Genomic DNA, 26,866 nt, shown 5'->3' on the forward strand with positions numbered 1-26,866 from the left:
GTTCTGTCCCTATAAGGCGTTCTGTCCCTATAAGGCGTTCTGTCCCTATAAGGCGTTCTGTCCTTATTAGGTGTTCTGTCCTTATAAGGCATTATGTCCCTAAATGGCTCGTTCATGTGAAATATAGGGGAGATGATGTAGGTGAAAGGGTACGATGTTCTCTGGACCCATATTGGAGTACCTATATGAAACATAACACCCACTCCTCCTAATACTCAACAATAATAATACACATTTTACTAGGTGTCAGTGCATAAAATTATCAACGAGCCATTTAAAATGTTTCTAAAAACGATAATATAATTTAAAAACAGTTAAAAAAAAGGAGAGAAAAAATGTTCTTTTGAATATGATTTTAAAGTTCCGAAATCACAGACCTAAATGAGTTCGATCATGCACGTTGAACAACTACAGACGTGCTCAGAAGGCCATGCTTTGTTATTGAAAGTGTCAATTTAAGGAATTTTGTTGAATAAAAAAGGGGAAAATCCAAATTCTTTCCCAGCACACGATGAGCCAGATTTAGATTAAATGTCCTGGCTGGGAGACTCAACATCATCGCTGCCTGCTGCCACAGGGGACAAACATTGTAATACATCGCATAGCACATCAAGGGTGCATAGATGAAATTCAGTGCTACCAAGAGCTGGTGGAGAGGCAGCCGGTGCTGTAGTAGATACCTCGGTGCCAATGGTGGAGCTGAAGTACAACTCAGTTGAAAAGGGCACCTGCGGATCCTCGAGGAATGCATTTGTCAAGATGGGAATACACTGAGGACATAGTCGAGCATGGGACCGCAGTGGTTCCAGCCTGGAGTCGAAGTCCGCTGGCGTCTCCGTCTCAGGTGTCAGACAGATGTCCATCTCTCATTCTCCTCCACAAAACAGGCATCGGAAAACAGGTACGATGCAGTCCTCAAAGACTGGTCTGAACAATAGGAACCAAGAAGCACTTAGTTCTCGAAGGCCAGGTGCACCCAGATGTTGTACCATGCGCTCACGGTAAAACCTCCCCAGGAGAGCTTTTGCCATCTCGCTGTTGGTTGGGCCGTCCATTGCGTAGCAGTTAAACGACAATCAGGATTCCAGCTATTGCGAGCAGGATCAGAGGTATACCCCAAAAATGCTTCCAAATACGGAGTGAATAAAATTTGGAATAACGCCGAGGATTGTCTGAAAGGTGTTAAGGAATCCTGACCCTATGGTCTTAAATAGGTGTAGAATACCACTTGTATTTACACAGTCTATTTCCCGTATTCTCTCTGCGGCTTCCTGTTGGGAAATCTTCAAGTTTTCATTATAGGAAGCATAGATGCCTGCATATATGAAACGTTTTTGACTTTGTTTCCTGGGTCCTTGTAAAAAAGTCCCTATGATCCATGTCGTGTGAGAGTAAAGATAAGTGTTGTTTCACTTCTGCAAGTGTTGAGGTTTCTAGCCAATCAAGGCACAACTTCCCAACACTATAGGATGTCACTACCCCTGGATGTCCTCTCTATACATAACTTGGGTCTGGCCTATTGATACTGAGTCCCTCGTGATGTTCAGGAATCTTTATTATTATTATTATTATATATAGATTTATTAAGCGCACAGCTACCCGTAGGTTTCCCGGCGCTGAAGCATAGCAATGAAGAGCAGGCAAGGGTACAAGGAGAGAGTTATGAGGAGAACAACCAAGTTTTCACTCCTTTGCGGAACTTCAGATAGCACATTTCAGACCGCAAAGGAATAGGAAGTGAATTCCAGAGTGAGGGCGCCAAATACGAAAAAGAGCGCCCACCAATTCTGGTGCGCTTAAAACGAGGAACAGTGAATCTACACTGAGAGGAGGATCTGAGAGTACGCGAGGGACAGTATTGGTGAACTAAAGTGGATAGGTAATGGGGAGATTTACCTGCTTTAATGCGGTGCAAAAAGCATAAAGCTTTAAATTTAGAACTAGATTCTATGCGTAGCCAATGCAGGCTGCGCAGAGCAGAGGAAACAGGTGCAGATCTGGGCAAATTGCCCAGTAGTCGGGCAGCCATGTTTTGTACCAATTGGAGTTTCCGGGAGACCTCTTTGCAGGCGCCCAGAAGTAGGACATTACCGTAGTCCAGCCGAGATGTCACTAAGGCCTGGACCACAAGCTTCTGGGTGTCTTGAGGAAGCATCCACGTAATCTTCCTCAGCCACCTGATAATAGTAGTACAGGTGGCTGCGACTTTAATCACATGTTGTCTCATGGATAGCTGATTGTCAAAGAGGACCCCGAGATTGCGAGCTGTAGTTGCCGGGACCGGTAAAGGACCCATTTGCTGAGGCCAATGTTGAGGGCCCCAGAGAGCGGAGTCAGGCCCAAACAGGAGCAACTCCGTTTTATCTCCATTCAGCTTCAATTTGTTGGTAGTCATCCAATTGGCAATGTTCGTGAGCCCTAAACTGAGAGAGGAACAGGTGGAGTGTTGATTAGCAGAGAGAGAGAAGATGATTTGAGTATCATCTGCATACGAAAAAATAGATAGTCCAGACTGTACAGCAAGAAAAGCAAGAGGTCTAATGTAAAGATTGAAAAATAGGGGACTAAGAATAGAGCCCTGGGGGACACCGTGCAGAATATTATGAACAGAGGACACCGAGGAAGGAGAAAAAACCTGAAAAGTGCGGTCCGAGAGAAAATTGGAAATCCACGCAAGTGCGGAGCCAGAAATTCCAACAGACCTCAGGGCAGAAAGGAGGATGGTATGAGAGACGGTGTCGAAAGCGGCACTCAAATCCAAAAGGATGAGTGCCACCGTCTCTCCTCCATCCACCTGACGTCTGATTGTCTCCGTAACTCCCAGAAGGGTGGACTCAGTGGAAAAGCCCGTCCGAAAACCAGATTGGGAGAAGTGGAGAACGTTCGCCGACTCAATGTGAGTCGTTTAATGACATATGTTCGTGTCTAAGGGCTAAACCACCAAACTCCTTCCAATTTGGGACTGTTCTACAGTACTTCAGTATGACATCTACTGTTGCCCCTTCTAGTAGTTAAATTCTGCTACCCCTGTGTTGGTGTTGGGAACCTAGGAGTGTTCAGGTCCCTGTTCTTGGCTAGTCCAAGACAGATATCTGTTGCACAGTATCATTTAAAAAGATCATCTGCTGTGGAATGAGACATGCTCTTAATAGTGCCTCTGTACCCTGGACTTGCCAGTCCCTCGAACCCCAAATTGATTTCGAGTCAATTTAGTCTTTCCATAGGTCAAAACCCTGTTAAGACACTTGGGCCAAAAAGGAAGCAGAGTAAATCTGTTTAGTGTTTGTCAACATAATTTTCAGTGCTGATGTTGGAGCAACCTTATAGTTATATGAGGCTGGATCTGTTGTGTTAAACCCTGAAAAGTATGCGAATTTCTGTGCAAAGGCTTGCGAACTACTTTTTGGTGGTGTTGGGCAATGTTCCCACTGATGATACTCAAAAACATTCCTAGCAGAAATGGATTTGTGCAGGAAATGATGACCATAATGTTGGTAACAGTACAATGTGTCTGAAGAACCCTCTAACATTTCATTATTAGAAAATGCAGCAGTTTTCTCTAAATCAGACATCATGTTATTTACTGTTTCAGTGTCTCAATCATCAGAAAATGTACTTGAGGTAATGATATCACTTAATGAAATTTTAAATACATGCTAAAAAATGTTAAGTTCGGTCAGTCCGAATATGTTAAAATCAACCTTGTCCCATACTATACCATCCGGTATAGAAACTGCTGTAATGTTCACTGATGACAAGTCTCTTTGTTCACGATGTGATGATGGAAGTGGCATCAGTAGGATGCTGACCTTTTGGGGTGTGGAACTTTGTCGACGATAGCATCCATTAATGAGTATATTAAAAGTTAATTAAGCCTAGCCAGAAAAGAAAAAACAATATCCCAGAAATTACCCAGAGTTCAATCCAAGGTGATAACAGGTGTGTCTTTTGAAGAAAGAGAAGAAAGTTCTTTAATTGTTGCTTGAATGGTATTTTGGCTGGCGTCGTTTCCGGCTAGCTTGGATCCAGAGAAAACGTATCAAAGTTCATGAAATAGCCAGAAGCAGTTTGATTAATTGTAGGAATTGCATCGGGATTAGTTGAAATATTATTTTCCTTTCGGCGAGGCATGTTGATGTAGACTTCTTTATTAGGTCTAATTGCAACTTGTGAATTATTCTGATGTTCATTTTGAATTTGAATATCTGGTTCAAGTGGAACAAGTTCCATAGCATTGTTGCTTAGTCCTTCATTCCTTACAGGTGGCTCTTCAAACGTGATGAGTCTCTCTGTTTGAACTTCTTGGATTGTAGCGAGTGGAGGGCATCTGCTACAGCAGAGTCCATGAGGCCTACTATTCAGTATCGGCCACATAGTGTGGTTTGATTACGTCGATTGAGACAAATCTTTTCTCCTTTTTCCTGGCAAGAGGCAGCAAAAGTACAGTTCTTGTTCCTTGTACTGCAAGGACTGGTACAGGTGTTCTGTATGAAGGTCCAAATTCCTTTTTGTCTGCAATTTTCTCTCTGACCAGATCCCCGACCTTTGGGTTTCGCCGTGACTGCCTTGACTTCCCCAGTGGCGGTCTGCTTTAGATGAACTTTGCTTTGTTTTGTCCTGGATTCATTTAGATCCTGTAATACAGCCAAACGATCATGGATATCAAATGGTTTTTCATCCGCCACTGCACTTTCACAATCAAGATCAGGTACCCACATTCATGTCCAAAAGAGGACCTCATATGGAGTGACACCCCCTAGAGAGTTTCTTGGCTAGTTGTTTAACACCCGCTGTACCCCATTAAGGTGTGTGACCCAACTTCCGCCCTTGCCTAATACCCTAGTTGTTAAAGATTGCTTTGAGTCCCGGTTTTTCCTCTCAACAACCAAATTTCCCTCAGAATGGTACCGAGAGGAGTACGGCAATGCTACGCCCATTCCTTCTATGGCTCTTTATAAGCCCGAGAACTAAATTCAGGGCCGCAGTTTGAATGTAACGTGCTGACTGCGTATGTGCCGATAAAGACTCGCAAATCTTTTATAACAGTTCGAGCGTCAGACGAGCGCTGAGGCCACACCCATAGGAATCTCAAGCAGGAATCCACTGCAACCATGATATACTTGTAAGCCCCGTCCGTTTGTAAGGGGACGCAGTGGTCCAAGTACACACATGCAAGAGGTTTGTCTGATTTTAATAATGACATCTGTGCCGGTCTTGCTACCATGGAGCCTTTCATCTGCTGGCAGATGTCGCAATTCAAGACATAGTCTTTAGTTTGCTTAGTTAACCCTGGCCACCAATAGCGCTGTTTCAGGAAAGAAATAGTTGCTGTAACGCCTGTGTGCGCAGAGCCCAAACCCTCGTGTGCAGCTAATATTAAACCTTGCCTATGATCCATATTTGGTATTACTCTATCCCCCACTCCAGGAATTTAAGCATATGGAATGTTTTGTGCATCTAACTTGTAGGACTATTTGAGTAAAATTTCTTTAGGTACTGCTGTGCTGCCTTTGCGTGAAGCGATGACAGCTACCATAATATCTCCGTCTATTCTCGTTTTTGAACGAGTGAGTGCAGCTACGGAAGCCGTGCGAACAGCTCCCTTTGCGGCTTCATCAGCCAATCAATTCCCCGCAACTTGAACGCCATCACGTTGATGACTCAGTGTATGGATCACGTGAGTCCTTGGTAGCTCGGTTTTCAACTCTGCTACCTGTTCACATAACATTTTATGCTTAATTGTGCCACCTTTTTTGTTCCCAATTATGTAAATACTCATTGTACAACTGTACACAGTAAAAGAAATCACACACGATTAGTGTGGGGAATTCGCGATCCGTATTTACAAGTGCCAGTATTAGTGCATTTAACTCTGACACCTGAGCCGTGTAGTCTCCTAGAGATTGCGTTTTTGTGCAACTAGGATGGAACATGCCATCACACATGCGACTGTTAACGATAGCACACGCTGCGCTGTATTGCTGCTTACTTCCTATGGCCGGTTACGCAGATCCGTCACTATAAATAATATAGTCATGCCGATCGAGAGGCAAGATTTCATTTGGTAGAGGATATTCTTGTTCGTATTGCAGGAAAGCTTGTGTTTTTAATCTTGGATCAAATCTGTATTCAACGTCTGTTGCAGTAAGAGAATTAGCCCATTATATCCATCTTTGATGTAACTATTTCGCATTTGGAATGCTGGCCTTTGTAACAGCCTCTAAAGCCGGTACCGGGGTTACGACAATAATGCGTTTCATCTGAGCCAGTGCTCTTTCTCTTGCTACAGCCGTCTGAACAGCTGTCAGGATTTTTTCTGTTTGTGAAATGCATTTCTGCATTCGTGTACAGGTGTGATTTGTATGCGATTGGTACTGTTTCTCCTTCATTGAACGTTATGTAAGTTTACCCGCATTGACCCGCAATTATACGGATCCCCAAGTGGCGTACGTTTACGCATGTTTGTAAGTGTTTGGAAGCTATCATGTCTTCCTGGAGTGAACAAAGAATATTAGTATGCTCTTGTGTCCAATTTCTGGCTGAAAGTCAGGTTTATTAAGTCATAGAAAGGTTTTACCCTTTGTGAGTAATCTAAATTGTATGTTCTGCCGAAATTTAGGAATCCCAGTATTGATTGTACATTTTTTAATGATTTTGGAGGCTGGAGCAGCGCACACTTTTCTAAAAAGTTTGCTGCCAGACTTTTCCCTTCATTTGACAGCTCATATCCCAAAAATAGGACATTGAGGTGGGCTACTTTTGATTTTTTTTAAAGTTACATTTGTAGCCCTCAGTGGTAAATACCATAATAATGGTGCTTACTCTGGTCAAGTGCCTCTCCAAGTCGTCGTCCGTCAGATAAATACCATCCACATGGAACAATGCTTATTCATCAAATGTTTTGAAGTAACTCTGTTACCCTTTCTGAAAATACACTGGGGCTATTCTTATACCCTGGACTAGTTGCCAAAATTGTCGCTGGGACCCTAGCACACTGAATGCGGTCAGATACCTGCTTTCAGGCGCTATATTTTGGCAGAAAAATCCATTTAAGATATCAAGTGTTTTGTATTTTTTGCGCACAATGTTATTCCTTAATCCTATGTGCATTTTCGACAGCACATGTCTTTGTGCATGAGTTTAAATGTCTGTAATCTAAAACTAGACGATATGTATTGTCGGGTTTAGAGAAGGGAAACCAAGAACTGTTCATTGGAGAGGTACATTTTTCAATGATCCCCTGGTATTCAAGTTGATCTAAGATTTACCTGACCTGTTTTTTAGCTTCTTGCTTAATTGGGTATTGCCTCTGAGCATTAGGTGAAACTTTTAACGGTATCACGTGGTAAGTTGAATCCTCATCACACCCAGCATGATTTTTAGGTCGAGCCCAGCGCAGCGCGCATGCGCTGCTCTATGAAAACTCCCAGCCTGCGGCTTGCAGTTACGAGCAGCGCTACTTGCTCCAGAGCTCCCTAGGACTGCACTCCTCCCCTCCCACTCCATCAGGCCATGCCGTGTCACATGACACTTCTGCCGCCGTTACGAGCAGCGCTGCTCGCTCCCGAGCTCCCTAGGACTGCACTCCTCCCCTCCCACTCCATCAGGCCACATGCAGGCTCCACAGGTGACCGAGCGGATTCCTCGCACCCTCAACTGCTTTGTGGATTGATAGCACCCCCTTTTCCTATGTTCCTAGCTAGCTGTGGTGTACACCCTCTGGCCTCCACCCCTGTACAGCGCCATGTTGCATTGCAACTAGATTTACTTTATCTCACCGCACACGCAGACACCGGGCTTGCTTCAGACGTGTGTGCAGCTCGCAGGCGCCATGCTTGGAATGCCAGCAGTCCCCACCTTTCATTCGTCAGTACTCGACAATTGTGAGAATCTCTTATTAGACATTGCATTTTTCCTGGATATTTAGTTTGCAGCAGCCTCAACTTGTGCTCTTTTTGCTCCAGTACGTTTCTGAATATACTTCATGCGCACACCTCACGCGTCATCCCTTTCCTCCACAGCCCCGTCTTTTCACTCTCCCGCATACTTCCGTTCACCTCCTCCACCTCCCACGCATCCCATTCCCATCCCTCACCTGTAAGCACTTTTCACTTGATGCTGTCAGTGTTTGTACAGCAAGGTAGCGCTTTTTCGCGCACTCCCTGCAGACACGCTACTACGAGGCATACATGTGGGGCCATGGCTGTGCGGAGACGCCCATGACAGACCAGCCTCAGCCCCGACCTGTCCAGGCATAAACCACCACCACCTTCCATGCGGACTCGCCCGACACCTGGAGGCCACTCGGGTAAACAGTACGAACTAGTTAAGAATCCTGTATGTTGTGGCGAAAAATACAGAAACATTTGGAAACCGCAAATAAGTAATTGCTGAGAAATTGGCCATCGCTTTTGCCTGTAAATCTGTTAAGGATATGAATATAGGGTAGGGTGACCAGAATGTCAATACTAACAAGCATTGGCATAGCCAATAGGTCTCGCCTTTGGGACCTTATAAGTATTTAATTATGCAGCACAATATCTTTGGTGCAACATCAACTGTTGCATGGCTAAACACTTATAATGTTCCAAAGGCAAGACCTATTGGCTATGCCAATGCTTGTTGTACAATGCTGGAGCTTGGGCTACTGCCCACTCCCATGCATATGTATGTTTAAGGTGAACGGGAACATGGTTGGAAAATGCAGGAAAAATTATTCTTTCTCCCCTGGGGCACTCCATTACGAATGCTGATGGCCAATCTTGTTCTGCTAACAGGATGTCATAACCAGATGATAAGTTCTTCCAAAAAAGACCTTTTACTTTCCTGGGCTTGTCCCCCTCCATACGGAGTGTTATTTCATGTAACTTATGTGGGATGCTCACCCTGGTGTCTGGTGTTTCCACCGTGATGTAATCATTCATGTCAGCTGTCACCAGAAATTCCTTCAGGTTCTGTCGATCTATTGTTAATTCTGATGCACTGTCTAGCATCGTCTGAGCCCATTCTTCGTTTAGAAGTTGTGTCCTCAGAATTCTGGTCATGTCTGATTTTCAGACCAGCAACTTTCTTTTTCTTAAATTGAGGTTTTGATTTTGCCTTATCTTCTTTTTTAGAAGTAAAGTCTTGAGCATGCTGCTTGTCTCTGGACTGTGTGCGCTCCTCTTTATGTTCTGACCGTCCTTCTCTGTCAGAGCTTTTCTTCGAGCCCTGAAAGGAACGAGAGGAATGTGTATCAGTATCCTGATACCTGTCAGGTTTCCTAATATTATCCCTATTCCTAAGGTTGTACCTCTTTTCAGAGGGCTCCTGTGGAGGAGACCTACCGCGGTACTGAGATCTCTTGTCTTAAAAATGTTGTTTTTTACTATCCCGCTTCTTTTTAGAAGAAGTAGGTGTCTGCTTAGAAGTGTCCTTTTCTGGACTTCTCAGTAGTTGAGGTTTTAAAGCTTTTCCCCCAAACTATCCCCGCCTAATTCTGCATATGCAGTTTCAATTATTTTGGGTAGTTCATTCTCCTGTTCTAATGGAGAGAACTCGCGTTGGCGGATTGCCACTGATGCTGCTTCCCCTTTAATGTTAGCTAGTATTATGGCTGATACCTGGTCGTAGTTATTTAATAACTTCATCCCTAAGTTTAGAGCAGGTCCTGCTCCGAACTCATTTTGTATTTGTCTTAATACATCTGGTATCACTGCTAATGAAGGAATATCACGAGTTCTGGTATATATTGCAGCAAAGACTGTACCCCAGGATGTACAATCCTCTAATTGTGGTGTACTCCCCATGGTCAAGCAGATTGTAAACATTCTGTGTTTTTCAAATGGTGTTGTATTTGGGAATACTGCTTCTAACTGTGTTATTTTCTGTGCTACCCAGAAAGGAATTTGTTCACCTTTTGTGGGCAATTTACCCATTACTGTGTGTAATGTTTTTGGAGTAATTCTAGTAGCTGTGCTCTGTGTAGGAGCTGTATTTGGTGTAATTACTGTTGGTTGGACAGTAAGTGTCCTCATGACAAATTGTGTCATGTTTCTGTAAAGTTTTATCAACTATTTGTGTTGAACAAGCAATTCATCATTTGGCATTGTGTCAATGTCAGGATGTGGTGCATAGGTCGCTAATATCGGCCATGTTGCTCCTGTTCTTCCTAAAGGACCGTGTCTTGTTCTTTTTCTTGAGTGGGGTGGGGGCCCATTAAACCAGAAAATATGTTCCTGGTAGGAAAACGGAATTTCAATCTCCTCAAACGGAGTGTGGACTGCTGGGACTTCTTCATGTGTGTCATAATGAAAAGTTTTTGTTACAGCATTTGCTGCTGGGAATGTAACCCATGAATAGAACACCTCTGTTTAGAAATCTTCGTGTGCCTCTATCACGAATATTACTACACCCCCTCTGGGTAGTAACCCATGTTTGACGAGTTTAACTGTCAATGTGTGTCTTACATTGGCTGCAATATGTATTGCATCGGCATCTTCCTCGTCTTTTGACTAAGTGCCTGTGTCAGTGGGTCTAACTCTCCATTTAGGGTAGTCATTGTGTTTAAGACACTGAATAACTGTCCAAGGAAATTAAGATACAGTGTTTTGCACACTTTTGGGAAAATTGTCCTTCAAGCTTGATTAACCAACAGCCAATAAATAGGATCTTTCGCATACTCAGCTGTGGTGGAGTTTTGTGCCCTCCACTCCAGACGTCTGTGTTTTTTGTGAGTAGGGATCTCTGAGAATAAGCATGACTGAGCTACTCAGATCTTACTGTTAAATAAGTACCAAACCAAACGTTGGTGGTGCCATGTAGTGTAGTTCTTATAGTCCCCCTGCAGGACCTGCGCTTTTGGATAACATACACTGTGGGTAGACTGATTCTGTGCACCCCCACCGCGTATGTTAGCCTTGTTTGCATTAGCTAGCTCACAGTGCCACTAGAATCTCCTTTTATCAGAGAGATTAGTTTTTGACAACCTCAGAACATAACAACCCTGATTCCTGAGACTCGAGGAAACAATATACTACTTTTCACCCAGTCACTCGTGCTTGCTCATTTGGTCTCAGAGAGATACATGGAAGAAACAGTTGAGCGTGTTTACAATAAGAATTTATTGCACCGTTATTCTTCTAGTGTAAAATATATGTGCTGTTACAACTGTTACACAGTAGCAGAGATATAGGATCAGCAGTACAGTGAATAAAAAGGAATAGTACAGTTCTACTATTTTGCAATAGTCATGAACATATACATGAATATAAAATTAATTTATAAAATAAAGTGCATACTCCTACGATGCCTGTCTAGATATACCTAAGTGTACCTAGCATGAGTAGGTGCGAAAGAGCTAATAAGCCTAGGAGCCAAGAATCCCACTAGGATTTAGTTGAACCCCATTACCTGAATAATGAGAGTGTGGGACCTTGTCCTGGTCTCGAGTTGGACACCCCGCAAGGGATACTTAGACCACTGTCAGCTGGAGCGACTGCATGCAGGAGCCTCAGCGTCTCTGGTCAGTGTGTCAGCCTTGAAATCTCGGTTCCCTCCAACTACTGATAGCAAGAGGTGCTTTATTTATACAGAGTCCCTTTGTGCGTGTGTTAGCCATTGTTTAGTATGAGGATGATGTATGGGATAAACCTTGTTCGTAGATAGGAGGAAGGTGAAGTATACCCCCGGGTAGTATCCTCATAAATTATTCATATGTGCTAAGGATGACGTCCTAGCAGTATTGATTGGGAAAACCCCTCCCTCTGCATGGAACTAGGTGAAAGGTTTAGTCCATAAAAGGCGTTCAATCCTTATAAGGCGTTCTGTCCCTATAAGGCGTTCTGTCCTTATTAGGTGTTCTGTCCTTATAAGGCATTATGTCCCTAAAAGGCTCATTCATCTGAAATGTAGGGGAGAAGATGTAGGTGAAAGGGTACGATGTTCCCTGGACCTATATTAGAGTACCTATATGAAGCATAACAGATGAGATGTTCCTACATTTGGTAAATTCAGTCTCCTCTGGTTTTCCTTTGGATCCAATTCCTCCTTCGCTCTGGAAAAGGGTAGTTACTTGTACTCAGTGGAACATCTGTAATACATCCATTTCTGAAGGCTATAGTGCTGGGTGAGGAAAGGAAAATGGCCCTGGTTGTATCATTGGTAAGAAAGGCCAATGTTGACCCTCTATCTTAAGAAACCTTTGCCCCACATCGTTGCTTGCTTTCCCTATGAACATTTTAGAGAAATATATCAATAGGCAGATTTCCAGGTTTGTGGAATAACACACCACCTTGGACTCAGTACAATCTGGTTTCCACTCAGCGCATGAAACAGAAAGCACTATAGTATCTGTTCTACACGATCTTCGAATGTCAGCTGACAGTGGCCATACAGTAGATTTGGTGCAGCTTAACCTGTTTGCCGCCTTTAATACAGGGTTCCAAGATATACTGTTATTAAGATTAGCAGAGACAAGACTCAGAACTCAGCACTCCAGTGGATCAGATGCTATTTGGATAACAAATATCAAGCTGCCAATCTCCCCCCAATTCCGTTCTGAATTTAAGGTCTTATGGTAGGATGTTCCTTAAGGCTCCTCATTGAGCCCTACCGTTTTAAATCTGTACATCCTTCCTCTGGCTCAGCTTATACGATCCTTAGAAGTTCATATATGATTGATGCAGAAAACAGTCTTTTGCTTGCAACTTTTGATAATACAATGTCTAACCCCTGCTCTGCCTTTCAAGATAGTATGCAAACAGTTGCTTGCTGGCTATCTGAGAAGTTTTTGAAATGTAATGCCAATAAGAATGAAATCCTGTTCTGCTTTAATGGCTCTATGTCAGCGGGCACCCCTACTAATTTTTGGCCATCTGACATGGGCTTCACTTCTACTCCAATTGAAGTGGCTCTGAAATCAGGATTTCACTTTGATGGGTAATCGACTCTGTCAAGCCAGGTCAGTCATTTATCGACCACTTGCTTCTTTCTTTTATAGCTTTCATTTAAAATTCAACCTTCCTTACCTTCTTTTACCAGGTCTGTAGTTGTTCAGTCGACTATCCTTCGTTCTTTGGATTATCATAATTCTTTGTTTCTTGGATCTGTGGCAGGACTTCTAAAGAAGTTACAGCGAATTCAGAATACTAGTACCAGGTTGGTGGCCTACTACTGACTGTCACATTTATACAAATAGATGGGAGCCTGACAAGTGTAGGTTTGTAGCTATCAAGGTGGCCCATTTGGATCCTCCCCAAAATTGACCAAACTATGTGGGGGTTTTCAAATCTTGTTTCCTTGTGGAAGTAATGAGAACCCTATTCATGTTGGTACACTGGTTTGAAGAATAAGGCATGTTATGGTTCTGTGACTAGATTTGATTTTTTGATGTCCCTACATGTGATCAGCTCTCCCATTTCAAGTGAGAGCTGGGATTTCTGAATCGTTCTTTGTTTTGTTTTTTTACCAGGCAGAAAACATATTTTATCTAAATGTTACAAGAGTCATGTTAATCACACTGTGCTTTGGCTTTAATCTGTGATATATGATCCAATTGGAATTCAGTGTTCAAAGTTCTAGATAGAAAGGTTTATTCTGCTACTAAATTCCTAAGCCTCTAATGGGATGTATCCAATATATGTGCCACAAGTTAAGGAGCATGCCTTTGTTTTGATTAAGATTATGGCCCCTATTCACAGTTTGGCGGATGTTACTAATTACAAACGTGATGGATATCCCATCTACCTTATTACAAGTGCCATAGGATACAAGGCTCTTGTAATAAGGCATTCGGGATATCCATCACATTTTTGGCGGAGTGACCTGTCTGTCAAACTCTAAAACAGGTTCTAAGAAATAAGCTGCTAATGTACTTGAATGCACACAGTTTACTAAGAGCCCATACATGCATTACATATATGGGGGGGAAGGGCGCTGCCCAGCTCCTGACAGCGACACAAATTGTTATAACAGCATGAAAACAGGCTGAACGACAAATGAAATGGGATGGCCGGGTCACCAGAGAAACCCCGCTATGGGTGGGGAACCGGCTTCAGGAAATCATGAAATTGTGAAGTTTCCGACAATGAGACCTGCTAGGCATTTCACAACTTAAGGACATATTACACTGTGAAGAGCTGGTTTCTTTATCACACCTTCAGGCTGAGTATGATATGAACACAACTCAACACTACAAGTACCTGCAACTGACCCATCCGTGATAGCGCAACACATAGACACCACCGACATCCCTGAATACACATCTTTAGAGGGACGACTTCTGATGGGGGAGTTAGAGGAAAAGGCGGTCTCCTTGATGAATACAGGCCCCAGCTAGGCCCGCAGGACACAAGGGTTCGCTCTCCTGCAAATGGAATCTACAAGGAAGTTGGCACGGAAACTGCAAAGTACAAAGACAAAGTTTATTAACCCTTAAGGGTGGTCCTACAATCCATACAACACCCTTCAGTATTGCATAGAGTAGCACAAAGAACTTGCGTACACGGTCCCCTTTTATACACAACAGAGGGGCTCATAAGTGGGTGGATACAACATGAGGCAAAGAATATTACCTTTTATGGTCACTTTCGATACAGAATCGATATATGGGCGGAGCTGACACACTCCTTGAGCCCGCGAAAACATGGTCAAGAAAGGACTAACTGATAACAGATGTGGTCAAGTCTGGGCATGCGCCAGACGGACAAAGGAGCTATTTATAGACTGTTACTAGGCAGATTGCAAGAGCAACTAACACGAAGATAGGACTCTTCTCGTGTTGAGCACGTGGAGACATGACAATACAAAATGGAGTCCAGACTTTAGTCAACATAACGAAAGAGACTTGGTCCTAAAGGGGAATTCATGTCTTTAGTGAATGCTTAATTACATCGACGTTTCAATTTACAACAGACGACCCTTTCAGCATTTACTGAAGACATCCGGTTTGTTAGGATAATCATCGTATATGTCAATTGTCATCATTTCCTCTACTTCTTTAGCTAAATGTTTCTGATAAGTGACATTGGCAATAGCTTTCTTATCAGGAATACAGAATGATACACATAAGGAACAGAGCAAAGGACCACATTGGACACAAATGCAACAAGAAAACAGAACTGCTACAATAACACAGAGACCAGTTAAGACCTTCCACCCCCAAGCAGTGAACAATGCCCAAAACCATCCAGAAAAGGTCCAAGTGCCGTTTTCTGTATGGATTTCAGGTGCAATTTTGTGCAACCTGTTAATAGCATTATAAACTGACGGCGTGTGGTCAGGGATAAACACACAACAACTACTTCCGATAATTTTACAAGCTCCACCTCGGTCAGCTAACATAACATCTAACACCATGCGATTCTGCAATGCAACAATTCTAGTAATCTGTAATTCTTCCGTAAGATTCCCAAGAGCAGCAGCGGTCTGGTTTGTCACAGCCTCTACCACTCTTGTTAACCTTCGAACTTTCCTACTATTTAGGGCAGCTCCAACGAAGAAAAACAATCCTAAATTAAAATCAATATACTGCTGCAGACTAGTGTCAGTATGATCCACATCATCAATTGATAGAGTACGTTTATACCTATTTACAGTCACATTATTTAACAACTTCAAATCCTTATGATAAGATGCAGGTGCTAAGAATACAGGGGGCAATAGGAATGCTACATAACATACTCCGGACCAACCGGCTGGCAAACGGTAATAACCTTTATTTCCACATACGAAATATGTATTATGGGATGCTAAGAAGGTACTGTTATTCAATCCGTCGATATTTAGAATAGTGATGCAATCACTAACACCAACAGGAATATAACCCACACTCTGGACACACAGGTCCGCTTGAGCTTGTGCCACTTGAATCACAAATCGGTCTTTCCCCACAGTGTCTCTGGTGTTCGTGAAAATATAAGGAATCGATTCATTGTCTGGTCGATACTCTTCCCATTCCCAAATTGTCCCATTCGCTTGCGGGTATCCATCTTTATCCTGATGACATTCCCTATTAAGTCTGAAGAGTAATCGTCCCACTGTAGGTTTCCGGGTGGCGAAAAGCAAAGTGTACCATGCTCTACAAGAGCCATTATGAGAGAAAGGAAGAGGTATGAATGGCGTTCCGCCTTTCTTCTGATGAGCTGGCATCATACCGCATATCCAACAGTTCGTAGCATTCGTGGCAACGTGGGTATGATGCAACATCTGGATGAAAGTGTTATTCAAATAAGACTGACGATGCTTCAATTCTTGATACGGAAGGGTATAAAAGTAGTGCTCCTCAGGCACTGGAGTGGTCAACACAAGTAACTTTCGAGCAGGAGTCACATCCTCCACAAACCATGTGGTTATCCCAACAATAGCTACTGTGAGCATAAAACCTGTTGCACAAAGGATTTTCTTTTTCTCCATGTCAAAATAAAGAATCAATATCTTCCTGAAACTAAAAGGTTTGTCAGAACTCTTCCCCTTGGGCAGTGGTTGATTTCTTCACCAGCGGGCCAAGACGGGTGTCACTACACTAATGCAGGGCTGATCCCCCCCCTTGCCTCATTGGCTCTCCGTTTCACTAACCCAAGGGCCGTTCTGACAACATGTCCTGATACTGAAGAATTCACTTCCTTGGTCTCAGATGATATCGCTTTCCTCCAGGAGTCGCGTGATCCGGAAAGAGCTCCTCAGTGTCGTTCGGTTCCACAGCACGGCCTTTCTCTGTGGTCAGAATCTCTCGTTGATCGGTCAATACAGCAGGCTCCACCAATCCGGGCGGTACTTTGCGACAGTGCAGGGAATGGATCCAATTCTTTCTGTTGGAAACCCGCACAGCCGTCCTCGTTGCAAGTAGGACCTGCTCAGGACCAACCCATCTCGGCTCCAAGCTGTTCGTCCTTTCGAAAATCTTCACCATAACATAGTCTCCAGGCCGGAGACTATGTCCTTCGCCGGTGGACCGATCAGGGAGTGCCTCCCGGACCTGTTGATGAATAGAAACCAAATTATCCGTTAACTGTGCCAGATAATCATTCATCATTACACAAGGTACATCATACACAGCCTTAGGTCTTGGTAGACCCCAAATATTCATTGGGCGTCTGAAAATAATCTCATACGGGGTAAGACCGGTTCGAGAGTGCGGTATCGATCTAATTGACAATAATGCCAGTGGTAAAGCATCTGGCCAAGTCAAAGATGTCGAAGCTTGGATTTTAGCGATCTTGAGCTTCAGTGTACCATTATACTTCTCGACTAGTCCTGCAGACTGAGGGTGAAACACTGCGTGGAACTTCTGGGTGATGCCCAGACCCTTCAGAACATACTTTATAACATCCGCTATAAAGTGGGGTCCGTTATCACTCCACAGAAGTCTACAAACGCCATACCGAGGGAAGAACTCCTTCAACAGCATCTTGGCGGTAGTCATTGCAGTATTGTCTTTCGTAGGGTATGCCTCAACCCATTTGCTAAAGGCACAAACCACTACTAGAACATACTTCAAATTGTTACAGCGCTCAAGCTGGATATAATCCATCTGCAAAACCTCAAAGGGTGCAGTAGGTGTCACAAATCCTCCTGCTGGAGTTCGAGTACCCTTTCCTGGGTTGTACCTCAGGCAGATCATACAGGTCTGCACCACCCTCTTTGCCGTGATAGCAATCTCTGGATGCTCCCAGACTTGGGTAAACAATTTTACAATTGCGGAAGCTCCAACATGTGCTAGCCCATGTGCCATCTGAACCATAGGTTGTACAAAAGCCGTGGGTAACTTCCATCTATCCATCTGCTTATTTCACCAGCAACCCTCATCATCCAATTCTCCCTCACTGGACCATTGCTCCCGTTCTTTATCAGAAGCGGTCCTCTGTATTTCTCGCACTTCTTCCTTCGCATCGTGCCATCTTTCTACCTGCGACTTCACTACATACATGGCAGTAGCACCGGGCTGCATCGCAGTCTCCCGTGCCACCCGGTCTGCTAACGCATTCCCTTCTCCAACTTTATCAACTACTTTCTTATGGGCACTACATTTAATGATAGCAATTTTCCTCGGATATGTCAATGCAGTCAAAAGGTTGTGAACTAACTCTTCATGCATTATTTGTACTCCATGCGACGTTAAAAACCCTCTCTCCTTCCAGAGCAGGCCGAAATCGTGCGCTACTCCGAAGGCATACCGGCTATCTGTATAAACATTCACACACAATCCTGTACTGAGCTCACATGCTCGTGTTAATGCTATCAGTTCCGCTGCTTGAGCTGATTTCTGTGGTATGCGTGCTGTCTCCACTATTGTTTGCAGTGTGGTAATTGCATACGCTGCTGAAGTCGTACCATCTGGTAGCTTCAGGCATGATCCGTCCACCCACAGTTCTCCATCTACATCTGGAAAAGGCGTATCCTGGAGATCAATACGACCCTTTGTTTGTTCCTCAGTCACAAGAATACAATCATGTGCTTTCCGTGCTTCAGACTGAGTCTCGGGGTATGGCAACAATGTGGCCGGATTTAACGTTACACACCTCTTTAACGTAATATGAGGAGCCAAAAGCGTCAGCTCATATCCCGTTAAACGGGCACTGGTCAAATGCTGCGTCTTTGTCTGATTAAGCAGGGCATCAACAGCATGGGGGACTAATACCAACAACTTATGAGATAACACAATTCCCTCGCTTTGGCGTATTGACACAGCTGTCGCCGCAACCGAGCGAAAACAACCAGGCAATGCTCGGGCAACAGGATCAAGTACAGCCGAAAAATATGCACAAGGGCGCTGCTTATCGCCGTGCATCTGCACTAAAACTGATAATGCACATCCATCTTTCTAATGCACATACAGCGAAAAAGGTTTGGTATAATCAGGGGTCCCTAACACTGGTGCTGAACAAAGGGCCTGTCGTAATTGCTGAAAAGCAGCGTCACACTCATTTGACCAAGGAAGCGGAATAGGTGTGTCTTTTGTCAAAAGGGCTAATAATGGTTTGGCTATGTGTGAGAACCCTAATATCCATTGCCTACAAAAAGAAACAAGACCCAAAAATGCACGCACGTCCTTCTGCGTGGAAGGTACTGGCGTGTCCAAAATTACTTGGATACGATCTGGTGTAAGTGGCCGCCCCTCCTTAGACAAAAGGTGACCCAAATAAGTCACCTTTGGTCTACAGAACTGCAATTTCTTCCGAGATACTTTGTGATTGTGGGATGCCAAAAAGGAAAGCAAGGACAACGTACTCTTCTCACACAGCTCCGGAGTGTCAGCCGCCAACAAGATGTCATCGACATATTGAATGAGGGCGACACCCTCGGGCAAAACAAAGGAGTCCAATTGTCTTTTCAAAGCTTGACTGTAAATGCTAGGGCTTTCTGTGTAGCCCTGAGGGACTCTACAAAATCGATAAGACCTATTATTCAGAGTGAAACCAAAAAGGTATCGGCTATCGGGATGAATAGGAATCGAAAAGAAAGCATTTTTCAAATCAATAACTGAAAACGTAGTCGCCGTAGGCGGGACCAAAGTAAGCAACGTCGTGATATCAGAAACCACTGGATACTGAGGTATCACGATCTTGTTTACTTCTCTCAAATCAATTATAAACCGATAAACCTTGGCATCCGTATCCTTTTTCAAAATGGGTAGAATCGGGCTATTACAGACGTTGTAGGGAACTTCCTCCACTACTCCCACCTTAATCAAATCCTGCACAATCTGTGTAAGAGCTTCCTCCCCCTCCTGGGAAATACGATACTGTGGGAGGTGTGGTAACACCGCCCCCTCCTGGACACTAACGTGAACAGGCGGAATCACCATCTGTCCTACATCAGTATCCGAAGTGGCCCACAAAGTACGAGGGAGGGTCGCTAACACAGCATCCTCTACAACCACACACATCCGTTCAGACCGAGGGTGATTATCATTTAATATCACACGCACACCAGCGGGGGAGCAGCGGATCGTAGCTCTGAAGTGCTTTAGCATATCAAGACCCATAATGTTGTCCAGCGTGTTCTGGGCAAGCAAAAACGGACAGGGTGCAGAAAAAGAATCAACCTGAAATGTGAGGGGCCGCGAAAGAGGGCTTCGGGAGAGTGTACCATCAAACCCTACCGATGTAACCATTAAGCCAGATGGGGGAGCCCTCGGAACCAATTGTTTAGACAGCGCACTACGAGTCGCTCCTGTATCTACTAGGAACTGATCAGTAGAACCCAAAACCTCAGCTGATACATAAGGACCCTTCTGATCAACCGGCACCTCAACTGATTCTAACCCCCATCCAACGCATTCCTATGCATGCTGAGAATCATGGTACCCAGAACGATCAATCCCTGACACTTGATACTGGTTGTGCCGATCAAAGACATTAGGTCTGTCTCGTTGCTGCCCGGCGGGATCAAAACGAGTGTGATCGTTAGAAGTCCCTCTAAAATTCGAGAAACCCCCTCTACCTCTCGGGCCACCCTGATTATGTCCCTGACGCGAAGCATGCAACGCCGGGCAATCTCTGGCCCAGTGTCCCGATTGCTTACAATACGCACATTGATTCCTATTCAAATCAGATCGGCCCTCTATTGACACCCCGACGGGGCGGACCATATACTTGCGCTAACATCACCTTTGTTTTTAAATCTTTCGATTTCTTCTCCTCCTGTCCCTTCGCTTCTTGCTCCTGACGCTCATAATACTGAGCTATAGTCAGGAGGGCTGTCGGGGTCGCGGTGGACCAAGAACTTTCACTCGCTTTTAGGCGGGCTGCGATCGCCGGTAGTAAATTCGCCACATATTTATCAGCAAAGAGGTGTCGACCCGTATCATCCGTAAGTGACTGACCACTAAAATCATGAAACGTCTCCTCAAAGCGCGTAAAGAAATCTGCAACTGATTCATCGACTTTCTGCTTACACGAGGCTAACATATTCCAGTCAATCTTTTTAGGGGGGATGATTGTCTTCAACTTAGTCAGAATAGCAGCGGGGAGATCTAAGATAATCTGAGGTGGTTTCTGCGCGGGTTTCCTCTCCCTATCCTCATCCTCAAGCTCAGACCACCGAGCCTTAAAAGCGGCAACATCGTCCACCTTCCGCACAGATCGCCACATATCTGGTGGTAAAATAAGTCCAAAAAACAGATCTATATCTGCTAAGGTCATAGTACAAGAATTCAGGGCCCCCTCAACTTCTTCGTAGAAGGCCGCTGGATTCTTGCGGGGATCAGGCAATGCATTTTTTAATGCCATGACATCAGCCCTATGCCAAGGAGTATAAACCCAATTGTACACAAAATATCCCTTAGCATCGGCAGAGGTAATATCCGAACTAGTCCCCGCTCCTTTAGGAGGAACATACAAAGGTGCCGCCTCTCGCATTGGTTTAACATGCACTAGGTCGCTCTTATCTGACTGGGGGGGAGACAGCTGCTGGTCGTCCGCCTGCAAGGTCAAGCTCTCTTCTTCCTTGTTCCGGCGCGCTTTTTCCCGCAGTCGAAGCACTTCATCCCGTAGCGCAAACAGACGTCGGACCGCATCAGGCACCTGGGAGGGAGAGAAAGTACCATTACGCAGTGCTCTAGAATCCGACACTATCTCCTGCGGCTCAAAAACATCAGAATATTTTCGAAAGGCAGCAACCACTTCATCAGAGAAAATGGCAGCAAAATACACTTTCTCCCTATCCTGCCATCCTTCCAGATCCGGTAACAGCTCTGAAAACGACAGCTTATTTGAAACTGCACGATAAGAAAGTTTCCGAAGCTCACCCGAGCGCTCAAGAGATAACATGGATCGCGTGTCTTTCTTATCTTTACCCGATCCAGAATCCTGAACTGTCGGAGCAGACGCACCTACATAAGGTGGCGGGGAACGATCTAATAGGAAAAAATCATCATCAAGATTAGTAAGGACAGGATAAAGAGGCTGCCGAACAGCATATTGACCCGACACTTGTAACCTACGCTCCTTCTCTCGTCTCTCCGCCTGTTCTCTTTCCTCCCGACGCTTCGCTTCCTGTGCTCGCACATGATCATTCTTCCGTTGCTCTTTATCAAACAGCGCTTTCTCACGTTTCTCTCGCTCACGCACTTCTTTCACCCATAACCGCACACATTCAAACATGTCTTGACGAGCACGCCGTTTACACATACACTGTTCCACGTACTCAATCTTACGCATATCAAACGACCCATACAAAGGCCATCGCAACTCAGGATCCTTTCTGGTGTATTTCCTCCATACTGTGCTGTACATTATGGAAGAAAGACCATGCTTCACATACATATCCCTATTAGGAGTCCCCTCTGGGGGAGCTGGAGCAGATTCCTCGAGGTTTAACCGGTTTCCAAAGCAGCAGCACCACTTACGGAGTGCGCTAAAAGCAGGCATGTTCAAAAATAATGCAAAATATGCAGTATTATCAAAAAAATGGCACTTAAACGTTGTGCCGTTCAAAGTTACACAGCTCTGGAGAAATATCTCCACATTACCTGCCTATATGTGTTGCAACGCATATATTCTCACAATAATCAATACAAGATATGACCAGTCATCACAAATCAAACTCAAATAGACAAACCAGGCTTCCAAAACTCGGAGCAAGTACCGTACAACGGTTCTTACCAATCAAGAGTCCAGATTCCAACTGCCAAGCTCCAAAATTCGCCCAAACGGCTGTCACGGCAGGACCGACAGAAGAGGTCTCAGTCGAGGACCGGCGCCACCCAGATGGTCAGCTCGGAAGGGAAGGAAGAAAACCTCGGGATGCCAGGACTAAAGCGCCTCTGGCAGTGATCACATCCCCGGCCAAATTCCTCGCCTTCGTCACGACCAATCCTTCGAGCATCCGAGTCGCCGATGAGCCCCACGTGACGGGCGCCAATTGATGAATACAGGCCCCAGCTAGGCCCGCAGGACACAAGGGTTCGCTCTCCTGCAAATGGAATCTACAAGGAAGTTGGCACGGAAACTGCAAAGTACAAAGACAAAGTTTATTAACCCTTAAGGGTGGTCCTACAATCCATACAACACCCTTCAGTATTGCATAGAGTAGCACAAAGAACTTGCGTACACGGTCCCCTTTTATACACAACAGAGGGGCTCATAAGTGGGTGGATACAACATGAGGCAAAGAATATTACCTTTTATGGTCACTTTCGATACAGAATCGATATATGGGCGGAGCTGACACACTCCTTGAGCCCGCGAAAACATGGTCAAGAAAGGACTAACTGATAACAGATGTGGTCAAGTCTGGGCATGCGCCAGACGGACAAAGGAGCTATTTATAGACTGTTACTAGGCAGATTGCAAGAGCAACTAACACGAAGATAGGACTCTTCTCGTGTTGAGCATGTGGAGACATGACAATACAAAATGGAGTCCAGACTTTAGTCAACATAACGAAAGAGACTTGGTCCTAAAGGGGAATTCATGTCTTTAGTGAATGCTTAATTACATCGACGTTTCAATTTACAACATCCTGGACATACAGAACGATAATCAATAATAAACCAGACACATTGCAGAATCTGCGGACAAAATGGGAATCGGAACTGGGAGAGATGGAGGACTTAGATTGGGAAATGGCGCTGATGCATCCCCGAGAGGTGGCTTAGGCTGATTCAATTAAAATCTCTGCATAGAACATACTATGACAGAGCACGACTGCATAGCATTGGGAGGGTGGAAACACCTGGCTATTTGTGCTGTAGAGCGTCAGAGGGTACATTCTTTCACACAGTATGGGATTGTTCAAAGATACAGCTGTACTGGGCTGCCCTGTTGGAGGAACTGGGAACTATTATGGGTGAGACAGTTCCACTTACTCCCCAGTTTGTTTTGCTTGGAATATCCACCGAAATTGACCTCCCCAAACCAAAGTTAATCTTACTCCAATTGGGATTAGTGGTGGCGAAACGCGACTTGGCTAAAGCATGGGGGCAGTGACGAGTCCGTCTCTGGTTGAGTGAAAGAAGAGTATGGATATGTACATGTTGGGGAAAAAGACGACTTATAAAGCACGGGCTGCCCCAAAAGGTTTTGGAAAATATGGAAACCATGGCTTACACACTATTGACTCTCACTTTCTGATTCACAATCTCCTTTGGTGGGTGTACGGGTGGAGGGAATGGAAGGGGCCTACAGTGATCCGCTGGTGTATAATACAATCATTTGACTGTCCACCACTGCTGTTTGAATATGATACAGACGTCAATTTGAATATGCTAATATGTTTTGCTGTTGAAAAATGTTTTTGTACAGTAATAGAGAAGATGCCAATAAATATATTCCACAAAAAAAAAAAAGCTGCTACAGTGAGCAACTTGTTCTTAACTGGTGGCTTCCCAACCACTGTATTTTACCGTAAACCCGTTGACCCTTACTAGTCTCCATTCTCATCCCCACCCATTGCACCTTAGCGGTGACCTCTCACACACTGTACCTTTTCTCTTGCAGGTTCCAGCAGCATAACACACCTCCTTCTGCTACTCACAACCTAAAGAAGCTGCTCAGCTACTGTGAAGACATCTTCCTGTACTATCAGCTGGCATATGAGAACAAGTTCTACGATGTCGTGAACATGCTTCTTAAGGAGCCCCAGACTGGCTGCTGCCTCAAAGACATGTTGTCTTGCTAGACATCTCATACGAGCAAGGCTTCCTTTTCTCCCAGTGTTGTCCCTGTACTTGCTGTGTTTGTCAGACTGGCAGGAAGAACAGAGGAGACAATCAAGCTTGTGACAACAGGCTTAGCAGAGCACAGACACCACTGCATTTAAAGTGAGTTCAGCAGTATCAAAATGTTCCTCCCTCTTCAGCAGGACAGAGACCGTTCTAGAGTGTTACAGTATTACAAAAACATTTGCCATGTGTTTCTCCTGTGTATTGAACGGTAACAGACTGTAGAACCAAGGTAGAAAGTGAGCAAAGAATACAGGTCTCACCTGCTGTACTCTCATTTTCACACAAACCTCTTAATTGCACTATGTTCAAGTATGTTCACTCCTCTGAGAGTGTTTAGCATTTTTGCTCGACTGCCTACCCAATAAATAATTGTGGTTCGAAATCAGTCAATAAAATGTGCATTTTTATTGTTTGTTCTTTATAGTAATACTGAGTAACGTATTTGTCTCTATGCACTCTTGTGAGAGGCACAGACTATACAAACATGAAGGTAAGTGGTCTGACACCGTTTCATCACTCTTAAGAGGAATGGAACACATCGGCAGTAGCTGGTGGTGAGGATGGTTAGTGGAGGTGACCATCCACAGCCGGGCCACGCTGAAGTCATGTAGTCGTGAGGTGTTGGAGCAGAGGCGTTGAGTCTAAGAAGCGCTTGTTTCAGTTGGTCCTAGGATCTTTTCCTTACTTTACTGGGTTGAGAGAAATGCTAGAATCAGCATAGGATAAGCCAGCAAAAAATCCAAGCTAAAACAGCATAAATGATGTTGTTCCTCCTTGTCTTATTGCTAATTGTGAGCATTAGTTTACTTTCATTCTTTGTGTGCATGTCGATTCCCATTCTGGAATAGTCTCCATCTTACCATAAGCCACTCATCGAAGAAATGCCACAGCGAGTTGTCACACAGACACCACACACTTGCATTAGCAATGCACCTTGCACCATGCGTGACTGCATGCCAAAAAAGATGTACAGTACGAGCAGAGCTCAAACCTAGAGAGAAGATGATGGATAAATATCCTGAAAACATGAGGAAACCACATTAATAAAATGCTGCACTAACAGTTCATATGTGGCGCAATAAGTCCTCTACATTAAGCTAGAATATATCTGAAGTGGGTTTTCAAGGTTCTCAGCCATTAGCTGTAGCCTGGGTGAGCTCCCCATCTTTGCTAGGAATGGTTTCCAATCTCAGGGGAGTGACGTCTTCATGGAAATAAACTCCCTACAGTTTTTTGCTGACCAGCTGTGTATCAGAGTTGAAAGAAACTGCTATCATGATTCAGGGTCCATTGCTGTACCAATGTGTTGGGATCCCTGAAGTAAAGAAAAACACAAATTCAGCTCCATGAAGAAGTCCATCCTGCAACAGCAGTAGTAAACATAGATCCTAAGCACTTTATATAAGTAATGCCCGCTTTATATACACATCATGTGCAGGGTATTTCAGACAGGGATACAAGCTTCAGACGCAACTCATCTCCAGTCTATCCAAAACAAAATCTTAAAATATCATAAAGTGACGATGAGGATACTCAAATCTCACATGTGGCTCACCCCACCAACAATGAAATGAACACTTTCAAAGCCATGAACTTTCACTGCTCACTCCACATTCTACGATTCATCTGCGAAAACATTAACAGTATTTCTTTTTACTTCTTTAACTGTGACTGCTTTTCTCTAAGACAAATATTTGTTGTCCAAATCTGGAACCATTCGTGTGCTCCAAGTCTGGTTAGAATGAATTGCTTACTATTTTCTAATGATCTACTAACTTCGTCATCAACATCTTTCACATTAACATCTCAATCCACCCATTTCTTCATCCAAGAGGGACTTAAAACAGGAGCATTTTGTACAAGTAATGCAAACAGACTTCCACCTATACTGTGAGGAGTCATTTTAAACATCTATAACTTTGATAGCAGTGCCTCCCAACATGGTCTCGTAGGCAAAACCACCCAATACACACAGTCTGTAACAACCGTGTTCAGGGACATGCCTGATATCAAACCCCCACTCATCCACTCTTAGCCCTGACACACTGAGGTAAGAGACAAGAGGGTGGCGACTCTAGTGGAGTGAACATTGGAGCCTGGCAGGTTCTACTGTGACTACACATTTGTTTTCTGGTCTACATTCTGAGTGTACAACAGCGTATATCTATTGTGGTTGCTGGTGCCCCACGACCACTGTTGACCATCCTCTCAAAGGAGGGT

General features: G+C 44.3%; 1 protein-coding gene across 1 annotated transcript in view; it reads left to right on the forward strand.

The window, feature by feature from the left end:
• The window catches only part of SPG11 (SPG11 vesicle trafficking associated, spatacsin), a 623,940-nt gene extending 598,909 nt beyond the window's left edge, over positions 1-25,031 (forward strand). The window contains exon 41 of the mRNA XM_085644681.1: positions 24,420-25,031. Within this exon, the coding sequence (XP_085500807.1) occupies positions 24,420-24,600 (181 nt within the window). The 3' untranslated portion in view covers positions 24,601-25,031. The remainder of the gene's footprint in view (positions 1-24,419) is intronic.
• Positions 25,032-26,866: the final 1,835 nt, after the last annotated feature.

Source organism: Triturus cristatus, chromosome 3_1 (genome assembly GCF_964204655.1).
Source record: "Triturus cristatus chromosome 3_1, aTriCri1.1, whole genome shotgun sequence".
In the NCBI taxonomy this organism is placed as follows: Eukaryota; Metazoa; Chordata; class Amphibia; order Caudata; family Salamandridae; genus Triturus; species Triturus cristatus.